Source organism: Amphiura filiformis, chromosome 1, assembly GCF_039555335.1.
Source record: "Amphiura filiformis chromosome 1, Afil_fr2py, whole genome shotgun sequence".
NCBI lineage: Eukaryota > Metazoa > Echinodermata > Ophiuroidea > Amphilepidida > Amphiuridae > Amphiura > Amphiura filiformis.
The window spans coordinates 8,484,769-8,510,868 of record NC_092628.1 but is presented as its reverse complement, the minus strand read 5'-3'; the positions used below and the strand labels follow the sequence as shown (position 1 = coordinate 8,510,868).

At 39.4% G+C, this 26,100-nt stretch overlaps 1 protein-coding gene across 1 annotated transcript in view; it reads right to left on the bottom strand.

Annotated features, from left to right (window-relative positions):
- The window catches only part of LOC140155249 (uncharacterized), a 33,348-nt gene extending 9,032 nt beyond the window's left edge, over positions 1–24,316 (bottom strand). The window contains exons 1-5 of the mRNA XM_072178008.1: positions 24,217–24,316; positions 22,015–22,143; positions 21,497–21,769; positions 540–935; positions 45–323 (exon numbers count right to left, since the gene is read on the bottom strand). Of these exons, the coding sequence (XP_072034109.1) occupies positions 45–323; positions 540–935; positions 21,497–21,769; positions 22,015–22,143; positions 24,217–24,271 (1,132 nt within the window). The 5' untranslated portion in view covers positions 24,272–24,316. The remainder of the gene's footprint in view (positions 1–44; positions 324–539; positions 936–21,496; positions 21,770–22,014; positions 22,144–24,216) is intronic.
- Between the last annotated feature and the right edge of the window lie 1,784 nt (positions 24,317–26,100).

The window sequence follows — 26,100 nt, the reverse complement described above, 5'->3', positions numbered from 1 at the left end:
TGGTTTGAAATAGTGTCCCCAGATGTAAACTCATCAGGACTTACCTGGAGTGGTAGATTCTTGCTGTGTAACTTCTTTTTGAGTTGTTAAGTCAACAGAACTGGTAGTAGGTGTGGTATATTCTAGATGTGTTGCTTCTTCGTCGGTTATTGATTCAGTAGGGCTGAGTAGTGTGGCAGCTTCTGACTGGGTTACTTCTGTTCCTCCTGTGGATTTAATTGGACTGAGTGGAGTAGTAGTATAGCTTAGCTGGGTTGATTTATTTTCGGTTGTTGATATTGTTTGGGTAGTTGGTTGAGATGTAGAACTCAGCAGTGTAGCACCTGTGAAAGTATAAGAAAAAGTATAAAAAAAGTTTAAGATAACATTATGCCGATCAGTTTCATCGAAACTGTGTTATGAAGTCACTTATATTTCTTTTGTATACTCAAATCCAATTAGATGTCATTCTTACGTTTGTAATATATCATGAAATTCAGTTTCACGTCTATCAAACAAATTGCTTACGTTTCCCTAGTTGTAAAATCACAAGGACTTACCTCGGGTGGTAGATTTAGGTTTTGTTACGTCTTCTTTAGTTGATGATTCAGCAGAACTGACAGGAGTGGTAGATTCTGAATGTGGTGCATCTGCTCCTGTAGTTGATTCTGCATGACTGACAGGAGTGGTAGATTCAAGTTGTATTACTTCTTCTTCAGTTGTTGATTCAGCAGAACTGGTAGGTGTGATAGATTCTTGACGTGTTGCTTCTTCTTCGGTTATTGATTCTGTAGGACTGAGCGGCGTTGTAGCTTCTGGTTGTGTTACTTCTGTTCCTCCTGTGGATTTAGTTTGACTGAGTGGAGTAGTAGTAGAGTTTAGCTGGATTCCTTTATCTTCTGTTGTTGATATTGTTTGGGTAGTTGCTTGATATGTAGAACTCCGTAGTGTAGCACCTGTGAAGGTATAAAAAGCATAAGATTTTTATCATTACAACCAACAGAGTTTTAAATATACTGCCCAATAAGGAGTTAGTAATTGTTGAATTTTCGGTATCCTCGGTATCCAGTGGCAGCACTACGAGGGGGCAAGGTGGCACTCTCCCATGTTTTTCTTGACCCCTTTTTCCCCCAGTAAAAACCCAAAATTACGAAAATTATCACTTTTTGCGGCCATTTTGCACACAATTTGTTGATTCCCCCCCCCCCCCATTCACTTTCTCCCATGCCTCCACCCCACCCCACCTAAAAAAACCTGGTGCCAACACTGTCGGTATCACTTTTCAGTACGACAGCAACTTAGCTCACTTCCGGTAATTTTTACCGGCGTGACCTCTGCTGTTACGTAACACAATGTTTTTCAGAAAACATAAAAAATGGAATACACGAGTCGTTTCTCCCTTCATTTCCATATTGAGCCCATAGATAAGATATGAAACATGAGTATAAGACAAGGAATAACGGGTAAAAGTTGAATTATTGTGGAAAAAATGAATGCTTTTGGTGCGCGAAGTAGCCTAAAAAATGAGAGAAAATTCATGTCACGATCACTAAAATGGTTATATCTACAGCTTTGAGGAAACGCCGGTCTAATGCTTTTCTGTTATGATAAACATTAATTAACCAGAGCTTGTATTAAATTTTCAGCGAAAATGAGCGGTGGACCAACCTTGTCGTAGGTTGAAAAGTTGCGTTCTTTGAGTCCTCGTGTCGTAAGCGCACGTTGCAAGTGTCACGATGCTTCACGAAATGGATTCCAACCGGCGCTGTCTATTATACATGTTATTTTGATTAATATAGCAATTAAAAACGTCTATTGTTATATATTTTATTAATGCAAAATACTCTATTGTGTAACAAAATATTGTAGTCGTCAAAGAAGGTAGTATCATCTCATTTAACTGAAGTACAAGCAGTTTTGAAACGATTGTTGTTGAGTGAGATACTTGAACATGTTGAACGAGAATAAACCCTTTGCAAGAACAAGATGCGATGGCTTAGTGGACAGAGCGAAGGTGTGAAGTGCGAAAGGTTGACAGTGCGATTCCCATGTTATTCTTAGAATTTTTCAGTTCGGTTTTCTTTCTTTTTTCCTCTCCCTTTTGTCTTTAATATATTCCTAATGAATGTCAGCTTGAAAACCCACTTTTTTCATGATTTATTTCTTGTTGCTAAGTATTTCATATTTAGGCCTAATCCTATATTCGATTTTATATCTTTTTTAAAAATTGCATTTAAGTTCAGTAGCTTTCAATATGAAATAATTTCAAATAAAGCATGTCAAACTTAAGTAATTTTTAAAAGTTCAAGATTATATATAGGCCTATCAAATAAAGGAACGTCAACACAGATTTTCACGATGTTTTAATTAGACTAGACCCCTCCCCTGTCGACAACATATTTTATGAGCTTTTATGCATACATATTAAATCACGAGATGCACGAATTTCAAACCTAATATTTTGGTATATTTGTCATTTTTACACAATGTCCAACTTACACCTCGGATTACACCTAATTGGAATCAGCCAAGTTCGTTTTCTAGATAGAGCAACTAACTTTGATGTCTTATAAACATCATGCAGTTATTGTTAACTACATGTATGCACACAACACAGGGGCACTCACATAGGTAATTGACCCGTACTAGTAGCGCTGTGCTGTGGGTATAGGAGATGAACTAGTATAAAAGCTCTGATTTTAGTACTTGCTCTATGTTTCAATTACTTATTCTTTTCAAAATATCTGAATTTTTAATCCGGTACAAGCTTTAATAACGGGGGAGCATTTATTTGTATAATAAAGGAAATCTACCATCTTATCCAAACTCCCGTGTTAATCCAATGCACATTTTGCTTCACCGGACCGCCCTGACTTGGTCGCGTTTGGAAGAGGAGTGCCACCAAACCGTAATAGGTACATATTTAGTATATACTTTCTGTCAATCAAGTACGGTTTATTTTCTACATGTCAATCTTTAAATTATTAGCATAGTCCTTATAATAACGGTGGAGCGCCTTGATGAGTAAATGATAGCAAACCAGTGAAAAATCCCAAAACTCAGTCAGTGGAGCTCCACCCGTACACGTCAATAGCGTCATTATCGATTTGATTAGTCGACAGTAGCGGACAATTCGATCGCTCATTGGATTACTATTATCACGTGGGAAGAAATGTGCATTGGACAATCAAAATTACTATAATGGTTTAGTACTGCATATTTCGGTTTAATCTTCACTAAGCGGGTTTATGGCTGAAAAGGTCACGATGAATTTGCCGTGGACAAAACTGCACTATGAGACTAATCCCCCATAGAACACCACAGTTAAGCGGTCAAGATATTAGGTGTTTTCTTTCATTTTATCTCGCTCCTTCTGCATCAAATGTAATGTGAAAACCTTCCTGACAGTTATTTACTAATATTATAAACTAGATTTCGCGGTTCTCGGGTCGGGCGCTTCTCGTGATAGGCCATTTCTAATTACCCAAACCCGTTACCCATATACCTGCCCTGACTTTTTAAACTACTATGAAATGCGTCTCTCAAAGCTTCTCAATGATCAAGACCCAACTTGACACAACTTAATCAACTCTGTTTGTTTTATAGGTGTGATGCTCACTTCGGTAGTTCGGTAGGCCTACCCATAATCTGGAAACCCATCATTCGCCTCTTCCAAGCCCTGCCTTGGAAGGGAAATAAGCCAAAAGCCTTGTCAAGATCCACAATTATACCTCTCCCGAAGAAAGGGGATCTTTCACAACCATCAAATTATAGAGGTATCACACTGTCAGCACTTGTTGCCAAGCTGTATAACACTATGCTGCTCAACAGGATTTCTCCTCATCTAGATCCTATTCTCAGACGTAACCAAAATGGTTTTCGCAAGGGTAGATCAACCACACCACAGATTCTAGCCCTTAGAAGGATAATAGAAGAGCTTAAAATCTCAAAGAAGCAGGCATATATTGTGTTTGTTGACCTCTGAAAAGCTTTCGACAGTGTTAACCGGAAGGCCATGCTGTATATTCTTCGTAATTATGGGATCCCTCAGGAGATTGTGAATGCTATTGCAATAATGTATGATAATCCTTCAAGTTTTGTACAAACAGGTGATGGACCAACTGAAGAGTTTCTCTCTACTGCTGGAATCCTGCAGGGCGACACCTTGGCCCCTTACCTTTTTGTGATAGTGGTAGACTATCTCCTCAGACAGTCGATAGACACTGACAAGTCCAAAGGGATTGACATCAGGCCCAATAAGACGAGCAGAGAGAAGAACAAGTATTTAACCGATCTTGACTACGCAGACGACATCGCTTTAACAGCTACGTTATCACAAGATGCCCAAGATCTTCTGTCATCTTTAGAAGATGCTTCCGCCAAAGTTGGCCTCTTTCTCAATTCCAAGAAGACAGAATATATGTGTATTAATGGAGATAAGAACCCAACTCCAATCCTTTCTCGGGATGGCACACAACTCAAGGAGGTGTCGGACTTTAAATATCTTGGTTCATTTGTTGCCGACAGCAAGAAAGACTTTCTGACTCGCAAAGCTCAAGCATGGAAAGCTTGCAACAAACTGCACACCATCTGGCAGTCCAACATATCAAGAAATACCAAGCTTGCCTTCTTTAGAGCCTGCATAGAGAGTATCCTCTTATATGGAAGTGAGACCTGGACAATGAAGAAAGATCTTCAGGACCGTCTTGATGGTACCTACACCCGGCTGTTGATGAGGGTTCGAAATATATCCTGGCGTGAACATAAAACCAAAGCAGAGATCTATGATGGTGTTCCACAGGTGTCCTCCATCGTTGCTCAACGGCGAGCCAGATTTGCAGGCCACTGCTACCGTGCAAAAGACCAAATAATTTCAGATGTCATCTGTATGAGGCTTCCACGAACATGTAGAGGAAGAAGACCATTCAACTACATCGACGGTGTGGCAAGGGACGTCAATCAAGAAATTAATGACCTCCCAAATCTGATGGCTGATAGAGATTCCTGGAAAAGAATTGTAAACTCTTTCTCGGATGCGTCCGCAAGATAGATAGAAGCCCTGCCCTGTTACCACATTTAGAGAAACCGAAATTAGTATCTGGACGTGGATATAGGCCGTTACTAATGAATACAGTAATGAAATCAATCGCGAGAAACGTGAACGCAAAAACGGTTATAGGCCTTACCACAACGGATAATTTTTATGTTAACCATTCTGGAGGATTCCGGAAATAGTCATGTTCTGCTGAAATAGGCCTATATGCACGTGTTTGGTGTGTGCACGTGTTCGCGGTAGGCCTATTGAAATAATTATGTTTTAAAAATAAGGCCTATAATTATTGGTGCAATGAGATGCACCTGTTAGTCACCATTATAGACATACCACCTAGACCTATTACTGCCCATCCTTTACCACAGCGGGAGGTGAAGCCCCGTATCCAAGGTGATATTGACGGATTGACGGGGTTACTAGGCGCGGAGAAATATCGCATACATGTTTGACGCGCTCGTTTGCGTGATTACTGCGCCGTTATCGCCGCGTCAAATGCAACATGTTCCATAGACGCGGACATGTCTGCTTGTTTGCGTCCGGGTATGCGTCCTTGTCAAATTCGTTGCTAAGCAGTGTCGGCTTCACCAAGCGAGTCAAAGTCATTGGTCTAGGTTCTCGTTTGTCTGGGTTAGTCACACTGTAATGCTTTTCCGATGCGCGCACTGTACTCCGCGCACACTCCCGTTGATACTCCACGATAGACTCGATCCTCCAGTCCTCGAATACTCACGCACGGCCGCTCCACTGTGCTGTATTGAGTATCGAATAAGGCAACGTGAAGGATTGTGGGTAAAAAAAAGGCGCCGCCATTAGAGGCCAGAAGGATTCAGGCTAACTCCACGATAGCGCACCGCGAGCACGCGATAGTGCACCGCGTGAACAAGAACCGCGCGGACGCTAACGCGATAGCGCGCGGACGGACGGACACGCCGTTATTAGTATTAAGAAGATATTGTTATAATAATAACAAAACTTCAAATTTGCCCGAAATCGTATATTATGGCTTTAATAAAAATATGAAAACCAGGATTTTAACAAATGAGTTAAAATAAAATCAAAAATCAAAGAGAGGTGCTAGCGGGGTTTGAACCAAGATCGAACTTCCAAATATTTACCACTAAGCCATACCAGTGATTTGATAGATACGGTAATAATTTAGGGGTTCATTCATATATTTTCATGACTAAACGATTGTTTATGCCCGAGGGCTTTAGCCCGAGGGCATAAACAACGTTTAGTCATGAAAATATATGAATGAACCCCGTTCATACATACGCAACATTCTGCTTGCTGTTATTTTCCTCCAAAACTAAAAATACCATCAATTTAAACTAAAAACTACCAGTTCCTTATAATTTTTTAACAGTTTCTGCATCGCTAATTGTAAGAAAACGTTTACTTGCTCAGTCCATCGTGCTTGGACGCGCGAGAACATCGCGTACATCACTCGCGCTTTGCGTAAATAACTCGCGAACATAGACGCGTAATATTCTACTCGCGAGCGTCCATCAGTTCTCGCGCGGCTTGTTTATGACCGGAACGCCGGGCATAAACGTTGTTTATGCCCGCCTATCGACCAATCACGCATGCTGTTATATAGCGAGTATGTATGAAAGCACTGTTATTCCCACTCATGGCTCACTCGTGTATTCTATTTCTGGAATGAATTAACACCGTCCAAATAATGTAACACAAACCTTTATGCTGACTTTAAAAAAGTTTCTTTGCAGGAAAAACATCGGCCGTACAATATATCGCGTGACAGTAGTCATGCACAAAGATAAACATTTCAACATGTTCAATATACGACTAAGAATATACTCCAACCAAAATTCATGAAATTTTCAGGCAAGCTAACTTTAGTTATTCTATAACATGACACCCATTTATGATTCAGGCGCTTTTTCTTGCTTGATGATATGAACATTTTTGTGTTCCTGACATGCAATTTTTCTCATTTTCCGAGCTACTTTGGACATGTTCAAGCTTCTTTATTTTCCATTTAATTCAACTTTTACAAGTTATTTGTTGCTTTACACAAATGTTTGATATCTTATCTGTGGTCAAGGTACATAAATGGAGCAATATACGACCCGCGTCTTCCATTTCTGGTGCTATGTTGATAAAACGTGTTTGCCGGCTAAAATTTCAACATTGTGTTTCGTAACTCGTGTTCACCAACCCGTATAAATTTTCTGTCGAACAAAAGAGGTCACGAAGTTGCCGTCGTATTGTTTTTATGGTTCCCTGAATATTTCAATCCACATGCGTAATCTTTGTAAGACTGTTAATTATCACATTCGTAACGAAGGCCAGCATAAGTCGAGCCAGTTGTCACACCCAACTCAAGAGGTGGGAAGACAGGGTAAAACCCACAGCACTTCTAAGACGATAGGCAAGAGCTTTCATCACCAAAGAAAGACCAAAGAAGCCCACTTGAACTGCATGAATAACACTGTCAAGGAGTACATTAACATACCAAATCCATCAGATGACAAAGTTTGGAAAGCCTTGGATGATCAACTCTATGAGGAACTACCAACTGAAATAGGTGGCTCACCAAAGGAACAACTTACCAACCTTGAGAACCTTGTGTACAAAAGGTTAGTAGACAGGTTCGGTGTGAAGCCAGTATCATCAAGGAGGGCGAGTAATAAAGCGAAATCTTCCAGGCAACAGAGAAAACTAAGAAACCTGAAGAAGGAAACCAAACGTCAGTTCAAACAAGCCCTGAAGAAGGGAGACAATAAAACTGCTAAGGAGCTGAAGAAAGATTTTCATAAGCTTATTCGATTACATAACAAAGTAAGGAAGTTGGAACTGAGAATATTGGAGGATGCCTCAAGTGGCAAAGCTCACAATAATTTTAGAAGGAATCCACACCAGTTTGCTAAGAAACTTCTAAACCAAGATACAAATAGAAACCCAACATTTCAGAAATCTGCTGCAGAAAAGTACTTCAATTCTGTCAACAATGATAAGAAACGTGGATACAAGTACCACCCACTGAAAAGGGATGAAAAGACCGCCAAGTCACCAAACCACCAAGTCTCACAGAACTGACCAATTATCTTATGAAACGAAGAAACTCCAGCGCTCCAGGTATCAATCGCATCCCTTACTTAGTGTGGAAGAAGTGCCCTAAAACAACAGAACTCCTCCACGAAGTAATCTGCAACATCTGGAGAACGGGTGACATTCCGATGAGTTGGCGGGTGGGAGAAACAATTCTTATTTCCAAAGATGAAAATACATCTGAACCTGCCAACTTCAGACCAATCACAATCAAGAATACAAGTGGTAATCTTGGAATGGGACTCCTAGCTCAGAGGACGATAAGCTACCTGACTGAGAATGAATATATTGACAAATCCATCCAGGAAGGGTTCATGGAGAAAATATCGGGATGTGTAGAACATACTGAGGCACTTTCCGAGATACTCCAAGATGCCAAAAAGAATGGAAAACCGATTGTGACAACGTGGCTTGACCTACAAAGTGCATATGGTACCGTCCCACACAACCTCATCCAGTTTGCATTAGATTCGTACCATGTTCCCGACCACGTCAGGAAGATGATCTTTAACTACTATGATGAAAGCTACATCTATGTAAAGACTAAAGAATGAACAACAGATTGGATACACTGCAGCATAGGAGTATTTCAGGGATGCCCACTATCTTGCATCCTATTCCTGGCAGTATTTAACCTTTCCCGTGATCTTCTTGACCAATACAGCCATCTGGGATACTGCATGAAGGATTCATCCATCAAATCTTCAGTCAAAGCTTATGCTGACGACCTTACTCTAACTGCAAGAAACCCAGAAGACTGTCAGAAACTGGGCAACGTCGTTAATGACTTCCTGATGTGGACTCGATCAATGAAGGCAAAGCCAAGCAAATGTCGATCCCATGCCATGAAGAGATTTGTCCCAAATAAGAAACAAAAGCAAGAGGGACATAAAACCCAATATGTGGCATACGATCCAAAGTTGACGATAGATGAAGAAGAGATTGCATATATCCACGACCAACCCATGCGATTCCTCGGCAAGCTTATCTTCAAAGATCTGAAAGATAAGGAAATCAGAGAGTCTGTAAAGCAGAAACTAACCGACATGCTGAAAAAGACGGACAAAAGCCTACTCAATGGAATCATGAAGATGTGGATATATAATAATGCAATCGTTTCCAAAATGACATGGGAGTTTACCATCTACAACTTCCCAATTACATACATCGAGGGCTTGGAAGCTACCTGCACCAAATACTTGAAAAGATGGGCAGGAATAAGCAGATGTACCACCAACAGTGCTCTATACAGAAGCAGGAAGAAGTATGGGCTTCACCTTAAAAGACTCACCACTTCTGTAAAATGCATGCAAGTCACCAAGCACCATCTCAACAAGTATTCTATAGATGGAAAAACACAGACTCTCAACAAAGACTGCCTACAAAGAAAAGCAAATCAATCAAGGTGGAACGGAGTCAGAGAACTTGAACAAAGAGAGCGACATCTGATACTGAATGAGATGTGCAGAGGTCAAACAGACAGAGCAGGCCTTGGTTTCAAAAAGAACCAGAAACTGTTAAGAGACATGAAACCCCCAAAACACAGAAAATGCCTCACTAGTCTGGTAAAAGACGTAGCTGAAGATGACATGCTTGTGAACCTCTATGGCTGCGCCAAACAAGGACAATGGCTCAGATGGGACTCTGCCATGCAAGTAGATTCATCTTGGAAGAAGCTCCTTTATGTATGGACACCAGAGCTCCTATCTTTCCATGTCAATGCCATCCACGACCAACTTCCATCACCAGCTAATTTGAGACTCTGGGGAAAGACCAACCTCGGATCCTGTCATTTATGTCATCATAATAACTGCACTCTATTCCATATCTTAAATGGATGTAACTACTCTCTGCAGAGTGGTAGATACAACTGGAGACATGATCAGACACTGAAAGCTGTAGCAAATGGCATAATGCCCTTCATTGAGGAGGCAAATCAGAAGTCGAACACCCCTCCAGAAGGTACCAACTATATGACTACTATCAAATTCCGCACTGCAGATGGTGTAACCTACCGGAATCCAGCACTGCCTCTTCCAAAAAGAGACTCAACAAACCTGTTACAGAAGGCCAATGACTGGGAATTTCTGATGGATGAGGAACATAAGCAAGTAGTATTTCCTCCCATAATCACAGAGACTGCAAAATATATTATCCTGATATTACAATCTATTCTGAAAGGACCAAAACAGTTATCATCATTGAGTTTACAGTCCCAATGGAAGAAAACCTGTCAAATGCCAATGCAAGAAAGAAAAGCAAATACCAAGATCTTGTAGCCGACTGCGAAAATAGGGGATGGTGTACGCACTACTTCCCAATTGAAATTAGAAGCAGAGGTATTTACAACACATCGCTGACAAAATGTATCGCTGCTCTCGGAGTACCAAGTGGAAAGAGACGTAGCATCACGGATGTGGCTTCTAAAACCGCACTCAGAACCAGCTATGTGATATGGTTATGCCGTCAAAGCAAAGCATTCCGACAGATAGACCTGATTCAAAGCTGGAAACCGTCTCCATGTGAAGATAAAGAAGACGAACCAGCACAAGACACTCAGACCTAAATATGCCAAGTGACACTTATAAATATTCCTCAACGACACTTTTCATAGCTGTACACTAGTCCTGCTTGCTGCCTTACATCACCCCGGGTGGACCGTTGCAACTGTGTGGCACTTGCTAGTGTAACAAGCTGATTTTGTTCGTGTGTTAGTTAGACCGCAACAAGGTGTTTTTCCAATTTTGTCATCTTCCAAGAGAGAAATACACCAGGAGTGCTCATCTTAAGAAGGGTGAAATTAGACTCCAAAGATGACCCCGCTGGTAATCTCTGATGATGGTTTAATTAAATCCATCTCTGAGTGAAGCGTGACGGTTGTGCGCACTTAAAATCGATTTAACCCACCAGAGTCTGGTCCTAAGTCCAGAGACCTCAGATAATCAATTGATGCCTACCCAAGACATGGAGTGCTCATCTGTATAAGGGTGAAATAAGGCTCCGAAGGTGACTGCGCTGGTGCTCTACCAATGAATTACTTCTCCTGTTTAATCTTGTTTGCATTATTTCGATGGAAATGCATAAATATGATTTTTCTGTATTATAAGATTGCAGCTAAGTGCTCTCAAGAATAGTACCTGCAAACCAGATAACTGTGTTGCGTAGCCAAACGGCTACCAATTCATATTTTCGGTAAATTCCGTAAGCCTTTGCGCAATGGGCAGTCACGATATTTGCTAAACGATGTGCGCATCAGCGTGACGTCAAATGACAATATCTCAGGTGTATCCGCAAGGGCTTATGGGATTTACCGAAAAAGTCAATTCCGCCACTGAACAAAGGAGATTATACATTACGCCAAAAGTGCGCATCTTTTTCCAAAAAGGGATTTATATTGGTGTCAGTCAATGTGGAGTGGATTGGATTAGTGTGTAAATAAAGGATTGCTTGTTAAACGCAACACCATTTTGGAGACTACCGTTTGTCCAAGGATTGCCCGAGTACCGACTGTGAACTCAGGTAGTGCAGTGGTTAAACTCTGAACCGGTAATCCCGTGACCGGGGTTCAATCTCAAAATTTTCATATTTCAGTTTGCTCAAGTCCCAAATACGTCATTTAAATCATAATTTCTCAGGCTTGCCTCGTTTATTTCTGAACCTTGCATATATTGATTTGTGTCTTGCATTGTCGTACGCCCTGCTAGGTGAATCATATAGGCCGCCCCATCTTCATTATTTAATGTCCAAATATTTATAAGAAGAATGTTTTGCCAGTTGTCTTCAAGTCTGTACAAATTTGAAACTGGACCTCACCTCACCTCATGAGGAATGTATAAATTGCGAATGTCCATCATTCCCCATATGTCACCACTTTCATGCTACCCATTGTTGTGCGAACTAGAAATTTGTGAATTTGAGATATAGTTTGGGCTCAATGGCTTTATTGCAAGGTTCCATGAATAAGCCGGATCAGTTTATAGTTGACCAAGTTCTCATTCAAATGGTAAAATATGTCAGCACACTATGCAAAAATGCATTAGTAGTTACAGGTTGGTTTATTGTCATCGTAGGGCAACGTCTGCCTTTCCATCGTTGTTTGTTCTCGGTGTAATGACTGGTGTGTGGGCAGACTCGGCGTCACCTTTCGGCTACTTGCTCGAACTGCACTCGCTTCCGTGTATACATAACCGTACCACCTAATACGCCATGGATGGCCAGAGCACGCAGCGGACTCGATGGTCGCAGCTTACAACTGACGTTGAAAGGCTGCATGCTCTTGGCAAGAGAATGAGGTCAAGCGACTGGTCCGTATGAACTTTATATTCACATGTGTGCATATATTATTTGCATAATTTGCGGAAACAGTTTCCCTTACCGACCCTCCTGGCGGTTGGTTTATCCACACAGAATGTGTCTCAAGTGATGACAACGAAACGATGCCATCTGCGCATCACTGATGCAAGAACCTCACTACAGATGCTGGCGGTGTGTTTCTAGGGACAGATGGTATTCACAACATCTCATAAAAGGGTGTTGTGAAATTTAAAAAAATTTTCAAACCCCTAAAGTAACAACTCTTCAATCCTCCTTCAACTCTTCAAATCCTTTTGCATTAACCGTTGCATCAATGGATTAAAATGGATTATAGTGGATTACATCACAGCTACCATCATCCCTATTGATAATTACACAGCTAGTATTGGATCAATGATAGTTACACCACAATAGTGCTGCAAAATGGTATCATTGATTCTATTTGCTTGCCTCATTCGGTTGTTGGGCCTAGGCCCATGCATGAGTGACCAAGATGGGTATATTTGTTTTATTGAATCCTCAACACCTTGTAATGGTAGATATGAACTTGTGCATTGCCGATACCTTGCACGTAGGATCCCCTTGTACAGTAACTCATCATCAACGTTTCAAGCCGAACTGCTTCGCTCAGGCGATATTAACCCGAACCCTGGCCCTACAAATGAAATCTCAGTAAATCCTAGCAAACACATTAGAGACACGGCTCCCCCATATGATCCCAGTAAGATATGTTATACCAATGAGCAACTGCTGGACATGAACCATCAGAACTTTTCCCTTCCTGTTTCTGTTTGGAATACCATAAAGACTCTGAACATAAATCGGAAACCATCTACCCGTCGTGGATGTAGAGCCGGCGTGAAGAAACAACGTGGACGATTGCAGACAGCCAACCAACATCATCTTGGGTTCTTTAATGGGACTGGAGTACTACAACCTATACCCGTCATCTTCCGGCCTAGGAGGAACAGTTCTAAACTATCAACTATACTTAGCTGTGGTCTAAGACCACGAACACAGCCGTGTTGTGACCCCTTAATGACATTTGACCCCAAAATATATGAAAACCCCATAGACATTGGCTAATGTCAATGTATGTGTGCAAGTGGCATCACTTTGCCATGTTATTTGTGGCAGAAGAGGCATTTAGAAGGAATTTCATTTTAGACCGGAAGTGACCCAAATAAAAAAAAATACCAGAGATACACTGGATAACCACAATTCATGTGTGAACATACCGTAACTGTCCAATGTTTTGTTTAGCTAATAAATATTTTTGAAGGTTTTTCGTTTTATACCGGAAGTGACCCTTTAATGACCTTTGACCCCAAATCTGTGTATACCACGTAGACACTGGGTAATGACAATGCATGTGTGCAAGTGGCGTCACTGTCCTACGTAATTTGTGGGTGAAGATGCATTTTAAAGGTATTTCGTTTTATACCGGAAGTGACCCCTTTATGACCTTTGACCCAAAATAAAAAATATCACATATACACTGGGTAACCACAATTCATGTGTGAACATACAATTACTGTCCTATGTTTTGTTTAGCTAATAGAAATTTTTGAAGGTATTTCGTTTTATACCGGAAGTGACCCCTTAATGACCTTTGACCTAAAATCTGTGTACACCCTATAGACACTGGGTAATAACAATTCATGTGTGCAAGTGGCGTCACTGTCCTACGTAATTTGTGGGAGAAGATGCATTTTAAAGGTATTTCGTTTTATACCGGAAGTGACCCCTTAATAACCTTTGACCCAAATTTAAAAAATACCACATATAAACTGGGTAAGAACAATTCATGTGTGAACATACCGTTACTGTCCTATGTTTTATTTATCTAATAAAAAATTTTGAAGGTATTTCGTTTTATACCGGAAGTGACCCCTTAATGACCTTTGACCCCAAATCTGTGTACACCACGTAGACACTGGGTAATAACGATTCATGTGTGCAAGTGGCGTCACTGTCATACTTAAGTTGTGGGTGAAGATGCATTTATAGTTGAAATCTCGTGTTTGACCCCTGCGTGACCTTTGACCCCACAAGTTTCATGTGACATGTAGGTGCACGGTCAATGATCATTGTGACCAAGTAATGTAAAAATCGATGTAAGCATGTGAGTGCTAGAGCAAATGTAATGGTTGACAGAAAGAAGAACTAGACTTAGCTGTGGTCTAAGACCACGAACACAGCCGTGTTGTGACCCCTTAATCACCTTTGACCCCAAAATATATGAAAACCCGATAGACATTGGCTAATGTCAATGCACGTGTCCACGTGGCATCACTTTGCTATGCTTTTTGTGGCAGAAGGGGTATTTTGAAGGTATATCGTTTTATACCGGAAGTGACCCCTTACAGACCTTTGACCATAAATGTGTGTACACCATATAGACACTGTGTTATAACAATGCATGCGTGCAAGTGGCGTCACTGTCCTACGTAATTTGTGGAAGAAGAAGCATTTTAAAGGTATTTCGTTTTATTCCGGAAGTGACCCTTATAATGACCTTTGACCCAAACTTAAATAATACTGGGTAACCACAATTCATGTGTGAACATACCGTAACTGTTCTATGTTTTTCTTAGCAAATAAAATTTTTGAAGGTATTTCGTTTTATACCGGAAGTGACCCCTTAATGACCTTTGACCCCAAATCTGTGTACACCCCATAGACACTGGGTAATAACAATGCATGTGTGCAAGTGGCGTCACTGTCCTACAGAATCTGGGGAAGAAGATACATTTTAAAGGTATTTCTTTTTATACCGGAAGTGACCCCTTAATGAGCTTTGACCCCAAATAAAAAAATACCACATATACATTAGGTGACTGCTGATCATATGTGAACAAACCGTTACTGTGCTATGTTTTACTTAGCTAATACAATTTTTTGAAGGTTTTTCGTTTTATACCGGAAGTGACCCCTTAATGACCTTTGACCCCAAATCTGTGTACACCACATAGACATTGGGTAATAATAATGCATGTGTGCAAGTGGGGTCGCTTTGACCCCAAATAAAAAAATACCACATATACATTAGGTGACTGCTGATCATATGTGAACAAACCGTTACTGTGCTATGTTTTACTTAGCTAATAAAATTTTTGAAGGTTTTTCGTTTTATACCGGAAGTGACCCCTTAATGACCTTTGACCCCAAATCTGTGTACACCACATAGACATTGGGTAATAATAATGCATGTGTGCAAGTGGGGTCGCTGTCCTACGTAAGTTGTGGGAGAAGATGCATTTTTAGTTGAAATCACGTTTTTGACCCCTGTGACCCCCGCGTGACCTTTGACCCCGCGAGTTTCATGTGACATGTAGGGGCATGGTCAATGATCATTGTGACTAAGTTAGGTCAAAATCGATGTACGCATGTGAGTGCTAGAGCATGTAATGGTTGACAGAAGAAGAAGAAGAACCTGTAAGGAAAAAGACACAGCCGTGACTAACGTCACGGCTGTGTAATGAAGATTAACTCTAAACCTAACTTTAATAACTTGCGTTAAGTGTGTCTCAAATTTCAATGAAACTACTCTTGATATATGTTTGTGGAACGCCTGGTCTGTCAGGAACAAGACGGCTATTCTATCTGATTATACAACTGAAAATGAAATTGACGTCTTTTTTCTGACAGAGACATGGCTGTATGATCCCCAGGTTATCTGTTCCTAAACCATCCTCGACACGATGGAAGAAGTGGTACACGAGGACGTGGTATTGGCGTTTTATATAAAACTGAATTGAATTGTATGTCAATTAGTAGTGGTATTGTAACAAAGACATTTGAGCATATTGTAGTAACTGATCAATCTAGATCAATTCTTTTCATTGTCATATAGAGGCCCCCACCATCAAAAGTTAACAAACTCAAACTAAGTGACTATCTTGTTGAAATCGACAGTTTTATAGGGGAAACAGACCAGTTACCAGGTAAACATATTTACCTAGGGGATTTCAATATCCATATGAATGAGCCCACAAAATCTCATGTTGCCAAATTTATTAACATTCTCTCCTGCAATAACTTGCAAAACTATGTGACTGGTCCTACTCATAAATCTGGCAACCAGTTAGACTTAGTCATTGGCAATGTTGATGATAATCTTGTGATGAATTGCAAAACCCATCAAAATCTAATGTCTGATGATCACTATTCTGTGTTTTTCAAACTAAATCGCAAAAAAAACCCAGATTTGCCTAGAACAATTGTACTAGATGCCGTGATTTTAGGACTGTTGACATTGATCAACTCATGATGGACTTGACAACTGAATTAGCTCCTTTAATGAGTATCATGAATGTTGATGAGGAGGTGCAATTCTATGATGCCACTGTTTGTGATGTTCTCGATAGGTATTGCCCTATACAATCTCGCAACAGAACCATTCGCCCAAGAGTGCCTTGGTATAATAATGATATTCATCTTGCTAGAAGGCTTAAGCGCAGACTTGAACGTTCCTGGCGTAAGAGCAAATTGGACACTGACCGCGAAGCATATGTTGTTCAGTTGGGTGTGCTTTCTGAACTATCCACAATGCCAAGGAATCTTATTTTACTGATAAGTTATCTAGCGGCAATGTTAAAGATACTTTCAAAACCATTAATACTCTTCTCAACACAACCCACAACAATTTTCCTGTTGGTGAATCTGGTAAACCCCTGGGTGACAAGCTTGCTCTTTCCTTCAAAGGTAAAATAGTAAATATAAGAAATGAACTTGATGCAGCATCTGAAATTGGTGACTTGACTGGTTTCGGGTTTCATGATGTTCCTGTAAATTGTGAGTTATCTTCATTTACTCCGGATGATCATGATGAAATCTCTGAAATTATTGTTCGTGCACCAAATAAGACTTGTTCTCTGGACTCCATGTCTACATGGCTTCTTAAGACCTATGTCCATGTTATGGTTCAATTTGTCTCACACATTGTGAATACTTAATTCCATCAGTACTGGTGTTTTCCCTGACTCCTTACGTCGGGCCATAGTTACCGACTTGATTATGGCAATGCAATCCTCTATGGTATCACTCAAGGTGAAAGAAATAGACTGCAGAAGCTGCAAAATCGTGCTATGCGTTTGATATTCTCTGTCCCTCGCTCAACTGGTACTTCCAACCTTCTCATTCAATTGCACTGGCTTCAAATCCAGGACCGAATTCTTTTTAAACTTCTGCTTTATGTTTTCAAGTGCTCTCAGGGCCGTGCCCCGAATTATCTTTGTGAGCTTCTTTCAACCTATGCTCCCGGAAGAGAAGGATTGAGATCTTCTTCCGATAAGACTCTGCTTAGTCAGCCTAGGGCACGTAGAGCAGCTGGTTTAAATACCTTCTCTGTCTCTGGCGAGATCTGCTCAAAACTAGCCATCGAGTTGGTTAAATCAAACAACGAAAACTTTGCGTATACCATAAAGGCAGGTGAAACTATAATGGTTTGTCACAAAGTAATTTATCATTTTATCATAAAGAAACTGACTGAAACTGAACTAAGCAACTGGAAAAATCTTGAATCACAGGGAAGATTCGATAGAGCATTTAAAGAATGGTGATTTAAGTGTCGACCTGATTAAGTTTATCACCAAAGCTAGACTCCAAATCGCTGAATCAAATTCATTGCTCATTTCCTCAGGTCAGCAAGTCATGCTCTCTTTGCAGAAATCCATATGATACAATTTCACATGTAGCAAACGGCTGCATGCACTTTCGTTACAATTACATTTCAAGACACAACCGGATCATCAATATCATTGAAAACTAACGTGAAAGGATCATCTCGGGTGCCTTGATCACGAATGACGATGATGAAATTGAATTCGCAAACATCTTTCAGGACATTCAAGCAAGAAAACCAGACTTATTTCTCATTGATCACGAAAACATGAAGTGTTTCATTTTGGAAGTAACTTGTCCTTTCGATGCTTTCATTGAGGAAAGTTACAACACAAAGTTCCAAAAGTATGCTCCTCTTTGTAACTTGCTCACATTGTGCGGATTTGATTGCAAAATCCTTGTCTTCGTGATTGGGTCACTCGGTCATATTCATAACCGTTTCCGAAGTTGGTTGAAGAAACTTGGCTTCCCTATGCTTCTGTCAGTTCCATGATTGGAACAAACATCATTTGGAGACTGCGAAATAATCAATTAATTCTTCCTGTTCATTTTCATGTTGTTTGTAATTTATTCATGTAATGATTTATAATGCCGCTTTGGTGGCCCAAATGTATTTGTTCATTATTGAATAAAAAATTCGTATGTATGGTACAAAACCGCTTCTAGATTCGAGTGCAGACTTTTAGTTTCCGAACTTGGTCCACATCTGCTGGACACGTCTCTCAGAAAAGCCACGTACTTCTGAAGAGGAACCCGTACTCGAGTCCAAAAAAAAAAAACAGTAGCGCAGACAGCCACTTGACCATATGATATCGACCATTCAATCCCGCCGATCACGAAAGGTTTAGCAACTTTGACAGTCGCTGCCAATTGCCTGCTGGTACCGGACCCTGACGCCGCCCCGTGTCACAGAATGCACACCTGGCGCCTATCCACGGGACTTCACCAAACGATGGAAATTCTCATCTGTTCCAGCACTTTTGCGTGCTCGGTCACAGCGCCAATGTTTGGACACATGCAACACCCGGCACTTTCGGGTATACCATCACGAACGTGTTGGCGACTTCGACGACACAGTTTGCCGGCTTGATGTCACCGAACAATGACGCTGCCCATATCCGAGAATAGTGTCCGACAACACTGTCCTTATAATAGCAACTTTTTAATCTCCCCGATCAGTTGTCTACTTTCCAACTGCTGTGCAGCTTGCACTTAAACGTTGTGTCAATGGATGTACGGAAAACCACTTCTGGAGTCGAAACAGACCTTTTATTACGAATTTGGTCCACATCTGGTTTACCAAACGCCTGGTATCGTAACACCAAAAAAACAACGGCGCAGAGTGTTTTTTGCATTTGTTTTGACAGTTTATGTCCACAACAATGCCCGGGAAAGTCTGAAATATCTACGCAATAATAGTACCAATCACAAATGAACTCTCAGTGATCTGAAGGAACTTATAAACAAAGCGTACGACCCAGTCGTACTTGCTTCCAAAAATCAAGATCTGGATCCAATCTTGACATGCTTCCCCTTATATATAGCAACTCTTCAATCACACCGATCAGTTGGCTACTTTTCCAACTGTTACGTCAATGTGTTGTACGGAAAACCATTTCTATATTCGAGTGCAATTAGGTCCACATCTGCACAATCGGTCTGTCGGCAAAGTCACCTACTTTACAGGAAACGCCGGGTATCGTAACAATAATACAATGGCGCAGAATGTTATTTTACCTTTGTTTTGACAGTTTATGTCCCCAAGAAAGCTCATAGTTAGGCCAAAAACTTCAATTTGGTGACCACTCTCTGGCTAGTAAGGTTTGACGATTGATTCGACTTCTATGGACCATTTAGAAAAACAATAGCCCCCATGTCCCTCGCGAAAATCCCGGCATTTTTCACTAGAGGCCAAAATCAAAAATGGCCGCCGCCACCATTTTCAAAATTTAAGTTTTGAACCAGAGCACCAATGATCATGCACAAAGACACTTTTTCGGATATGTCGAGTACAAGGATTCCGATTCTGACATTAGTTTGACATTACGGCATCATTTTCACCCAGAAATCCAAGATGGTGGCCAGCACCATCTTGAAAAATTTAGTTTTGAACCAGAGGACCTAAAATCGTGTACAAAGACACTTTTTCCGGTAAGTCGACCCCAAGAAATCCGAATTTGACATTAATTTGACGTTATAACATAATTTTTGTTCAGAAATCCAAGATGGCCCCCATTTGGTAGAGCGTAAATGTGATTTTTGAATGAGAACAGAAGCATAAGTGTGTTATTTCCGCCTTATCTGGGGTTCATGTCCCTTATATGGGGTTTAAACTGCCTTATCTTGGGTTTACATCCCTTATCTAGGGATAAGGCGCCTTATCGGTGGTTTAGACGGCCTTATCCTGGGTTTACGTTCTTTACCTGTGGCTAAGATGCCTTAACCTTAGCATATCGCAGTCTAAACCCAGATAAGGCATCTAAACCCCAGATAATGCGCTGTAACGCCAGATAAGGGACGTAGACTCCCGATAAAGCAGTCCAAACCCCAAATAAGGCGCCTTAACCTTAAATGAGGAACATAAACCCATTATAAGGCATCTAAACACAAGATAAGGCGCCTTAACCTTTTCAAAATGGTGGCGGCGGCCATTTTGGATTTTGCCCTCCAGCGAAAAATGCCGTGCTATTTTTTTTCTACATGGTCCATAGAAGTCGAATCAATCGTCAAACCTTACTAGCCAGAGAGTGGTCACCAAATTGAAGTTTTTGACCTAACCACCATGTAGCTATTCAGTTGCTGTCCGCAAAAGATGGAACAATCTTTGGCCTTTTTCAAATTTTAGCGTTGGTGGGCAACGGAGTGTTTTCCTGACCCGGAAAATCGCTTTGAGCCAGAAAAGTCACCTACTTCACAAGAAACTCCGGGTCTCTTAACAATAAAACAGTGACGCAGAGCTCAATTACTATTGGGTTCCGTTGCCCTCATCCCCTAACGCGCATGTTACACGTGTTGAAGAGTTATTACACAAGTCGTACAATGTATGTCGTTGGTATGTTACACGTATTTGGGATTACTTGTAATGTTTCCCCGACCGGGAAAATCGCTTTGAGCCAGAACTATATATTGGAAAAATTTTACATCAATATGGTATGACGGAATATTTGTGTTCAAAGATATAGAATATTCATATGCCCTCAATTACTCTAGTAGCTATTGAAGTTATAATTATGAGGACAGTACTTCCACTTCCTTCATTCATATTCGGATCGCTCAGTGGGGTTGTACCCCAATGCCAATCCTAATAAAACAAAGGTCCACTGCTGTAAAAACCGTCGAAAATGTAAACATTTTAACGCAGGAAACATAAATCGGGGGTTGCTAAATCATCCACACCCCTTTGATATGACTAAATTTAATGACTGATTTAATTCAATTCTTTAAAATTACCTGGTATATCAGTTGTCACTAAATCTTCCAAGTAAATGGTTGTGAGGTGACAGGTTGCTTCATCACTGCTATCATCACAATCTGCATTACCATCACACACTAAATTTACATCGACGCATCCACCATCATCGCATACGATTTCTGTGGGTTCACAGTAGCAACCAGTCGGTTCATCACTTTTATCGTCACAGTCAAAAAATCCGTCGCAGTACCAATAATCTGGAATGCAGTGGGTATCATTGTCACATAGAAAGTTGCCGTTCGGACAAGTACCTGTGCCCAATATACACAATTAAGACGATGGTCAAACAAATTATAAAAGCATTAATCAAATGCACTTTATGTACTTTATTATATAATATTACTTTATATAATTTGGCTAATGTTGTAAGTGTGTTTATGTGTGTAGGGTGTGTGTGTGTGTAAGGCTCCGTCAGTTTATGGTAATCTAATCTTTTATTTTCTGAAATTAACTTTAGGGTTCTATGCGGACTTTTTATATAAATGACACGTTTTACCTAAAAATGATGACGCAGAAGTCAAGTCTTCAGTCCCTTCTTCTAGTGTGGTTAGTGCAGCTGCAGTGGCAGTAGTGATAGATTCAGACTGGGTTACCTCTTTTCCTGCAATTGATTCAGTGGTTGATTCTAAAAATGTAAATATTACAATTCACAAAAAGGCCCACTTTTAGTGTTCAAAACTTTGAAATCGGTCCTTTATATTTATTTAAGAAAAATTCACTAAAGATACATTTTTGAGCCCGCTCCCAATAAATCCTGCCTACAATATAGGTATAATATCACTACATTAATATTCTGATGGCCACACCTAATAACCATGCTTGTAATAATTACTCTAAATACATGCAGGAACATTGTTAGTTATTAAGGGGAAATTTACACACAACAGCACCGAAAATGGCTCCGATTGTGTTTGTGGAATGCGCCAAACTTATACGCTCTCTCAACCACCCCTACTTGGTCCGAGTCAAATTTTGCACTGTGGGGCATATTTTAACAAATCACTTGCATCTGAGATCATAGAGAATCAACAATTTCCTGATGAAATAATCTACTACAATAATAATATACATTGCGTCTGTATGAAGTCGCCTCTATTTCTTATGTCTATACTCAAAACCCAAAAGGTATCATTAACGATATTTTCACAACAAATAACCCCAATTCTGAACATAGCGGTCCTTTACAGTTCTTACTATAGTCCTTTTCAGTTTCGAAATTTTTTTTACATTGAAAAAAACACATGTACGTGTGTCAAGTCACGCATAAGCCAAACCATAAAAAATATACAAGTGTACTGACTTCTATGGGGCAACCAATAATAATAATAATAATAATAATAATAGCTTTATTTATACACGGTAAAACATGTTCAATACAGTATTGTTCTTCCACATGTCCGTGTGGATATTAAAAATATTACTAACAAACACAAGTTAATTTAAAATATAATATATTAGTGTACATAGACTAAAAACTAAAATTAATACGATCTTTTACTAAAAGACAAATATTATAATAAATAAAATAGTAACCCTGCATTCTTCCTCATACAGTCACACTCTCACATGCACTCCTCTCTCACCCTCTCAACACACATCCTCCATACATCTTTCACAATAAAACGTTATAATATGATTTATGTACAAGTTATATTTAAATTATTAAAACACATCATCAAGACCACTATTGCACAAAAACATACAAAATGATAAATTATTCAAAAATATTTTTAGGAAATAAATTATTAAAACACATCGTGATAATTTGCAGGCCCACTATTGCACAAATACAGAAATTTCATATTAATATAAAATACTATAAAAGTAGCACCTACGTTCATCTTCATACAAGCACACACATTCCCACCATGAAACAACATACACTCCACTCACCCCTTACTTACATACACGCACACCCAACTCACCCCCACCCTTTCATCCCCTCAACACGCATCATCCATACCCAAGATCCATACATCATATACGATTTATATACAAATTAAATTTAACTTATTAAAACACATCAAGATCACTATTACATAAATAATACAGATATTAAACAATATAAAATATACAAAATGATAAATTATTCACAAATATTAAGAAATAAGTTGTTTAAAATGTTTCACATTGCACATGCTTCTAGCATTGTCATCAATAAGTTCCACAGTTGAGCACCTCTATAACTAAAGCTACGCTTCTTATATTCAGTATTTGGCTTATCCATGATAAAAACATCTTTATTTCTGGTGTTATAACAAGTTTCTTTTTTAACAAATCTATTGCACAGATATTTTGATGCTTGATTGTTTACAATTTTATGCATTGTAACTGCTTCGTTTATGTATAACTTTCCTTCAAGATTTTTCCAGTTTAAAACATTTAAAGCTTCTGTGCTTGACTCATATCTACTTACACCTGTAATAATTTTTGCTGCTCTGTTTTGTAAGACTTGAAGTTTATTACTAAGGGTTTTGTTACATCAAGCAACAATGCTTTTATAAAGTAGACACTGATGGTGTTTGGGGATAAAATTAGCGGCTCTCCTTAGAAAATACAAACCAGTTAAAACTTTCTTTCTCACTTGGTCAATCTGATTGTTCCATAACAATCCAATCTCTTTAATAATACAAGATTTGCCGAATTAATGAGGTCAGTATATGATTCCACAGCGAGTTAATATTTATTTTAATCTCACCTGATATTCCAACCATGTAAATAAATAAAACACACAGAAGGCTGAAATACTTCATTGTATAAGTATAGATGTCATTCTTATTTGGTACGTGTAAACACTGTGTATATGCAGTACTCTCAGAGTCGAATTAATGATACAGCAAAATGTGACGTCAGCAAGCTCACCTGACCTGTTATTTTTGTGCAATGAACTGATTAGGCCCTTTTACACTTGTTCTTTTTTATATACATAATGCAAATACAAAACAGAGCAACAAAATGAATTAATAACACTCAAAATTAGATCAATTGACTCTTTTTTGTTCCTCTGGTTCCGTTTTACTCAACATTGAGTACTTTTTACGTTAGAGCGCCTGTGTTATGATCTATCACAGATACTGACTACTCGGGTAGCTAGAGGCACATCCTGTACACCCCCAGGACTAAACCAAACCAACTTTTTTAGGTTCCTGAGATGCCCCCAAAAATACAAACTGGCCCCAAGTGGGTTTTTCTCAAGATGGCGTCCAAAATGGCCGCCAAATGCAGGTAATCACTATAAATGACCATATATGAATACTATTTCTGAATCAAACTAACCTTTTTAGCTTAATTAAAGAGCCCAGCATAAACTCAAGTTGATAAAAAGGAAAAAGAACGTCCCAAGAGTCAGTGTAACTGATAACTTATAGTCTTTTTTAGTATTTGGCGGCCATTTTGGGCGCCATTTTGAAAATATACTGACTCTTGGGAACTATTTTTCCTTATATCAATTTGAATTTATGCTAGGCTCTTTAATTAAACTAAAAAAGGTTAGTTTGATTAAAAATAGTATTCATATTATAAAGTCATTTATAGTGATTGCCTGCATTTGGCGGCCATTTTGGGCGCCATTTTGAAAATAGATCATAACACAGGCGCAAAAGTATCGTTAATGATTGAGTATTTACATTAGACATTAGAAATAGAGGCGACTTTATCCAAACGCAATGTATATTAATATTATAGTAGATTATTTTATTAGGAAATTGTTGATTCTTTATGATCTCAGATGCAAGTGATTGATAAATTATGCCCCAAAGTGCAAAATTTTACTCGGAGTAGGGATAACCATCAAAATTTCATGTTGACCCTATTGCTACAAAAGATTGTTTTCTGAGTAGAACTAATCAACAGAAGTATTTTGGTGGTTAAATGGTCAAAATCGGTCAAAAACTTTTCGAATTATGAATTATCAAAGTTTCCCATTCTGACCGGTCATTGGAACGAAATAAAATGACAAGGTCCAAAAATAGCAGTTGGGAGCAAAATTGGCATAAGCATATATTTACCTTTATATATTTCTTTATTTTAACATATTTGCAAACATGAAACAAGCATATTGTGAAAGTATCAAAGGGTTTCTTATGAAATGGCACTTAACTAGTCACTGGCATAACTTATTTTTCAAACCAAGGCATTGAAATCATGCATTTTGAGGACATTTGCCAAAAATCATCCAAGATAGCCGATATGGCACAAAATCAAAATTGCACTAAGTAGGTGAACTTTTTTTTCACAACCAAGAATTTCAATGTTATTGGGTTTAATATGACCAATTAGTAGGTGTATGTAAACAAAATCTTAGGTTTTGAAGGTCATTGACTCATTCACAACAATAGAGATTATCCTCATCATGCTCATGTGTATTCCTGTAGTATTCCTCATTCAAACCAAAGTAGCACTCAATACATTATGAGTATCTTTGTTCAAACCAATTCAATGCTTGACCTCGGAGTTACCTGCATGACTATCGCGGGCTATTTTGAAACAGTTATGGTTGCACATTCAGGTACTTCTTTTGAAAGTCCTAAACAAGGTATAGCCAGCAGCAAGTTGTAGATGTTATAGGCCTAAATATAAGAAA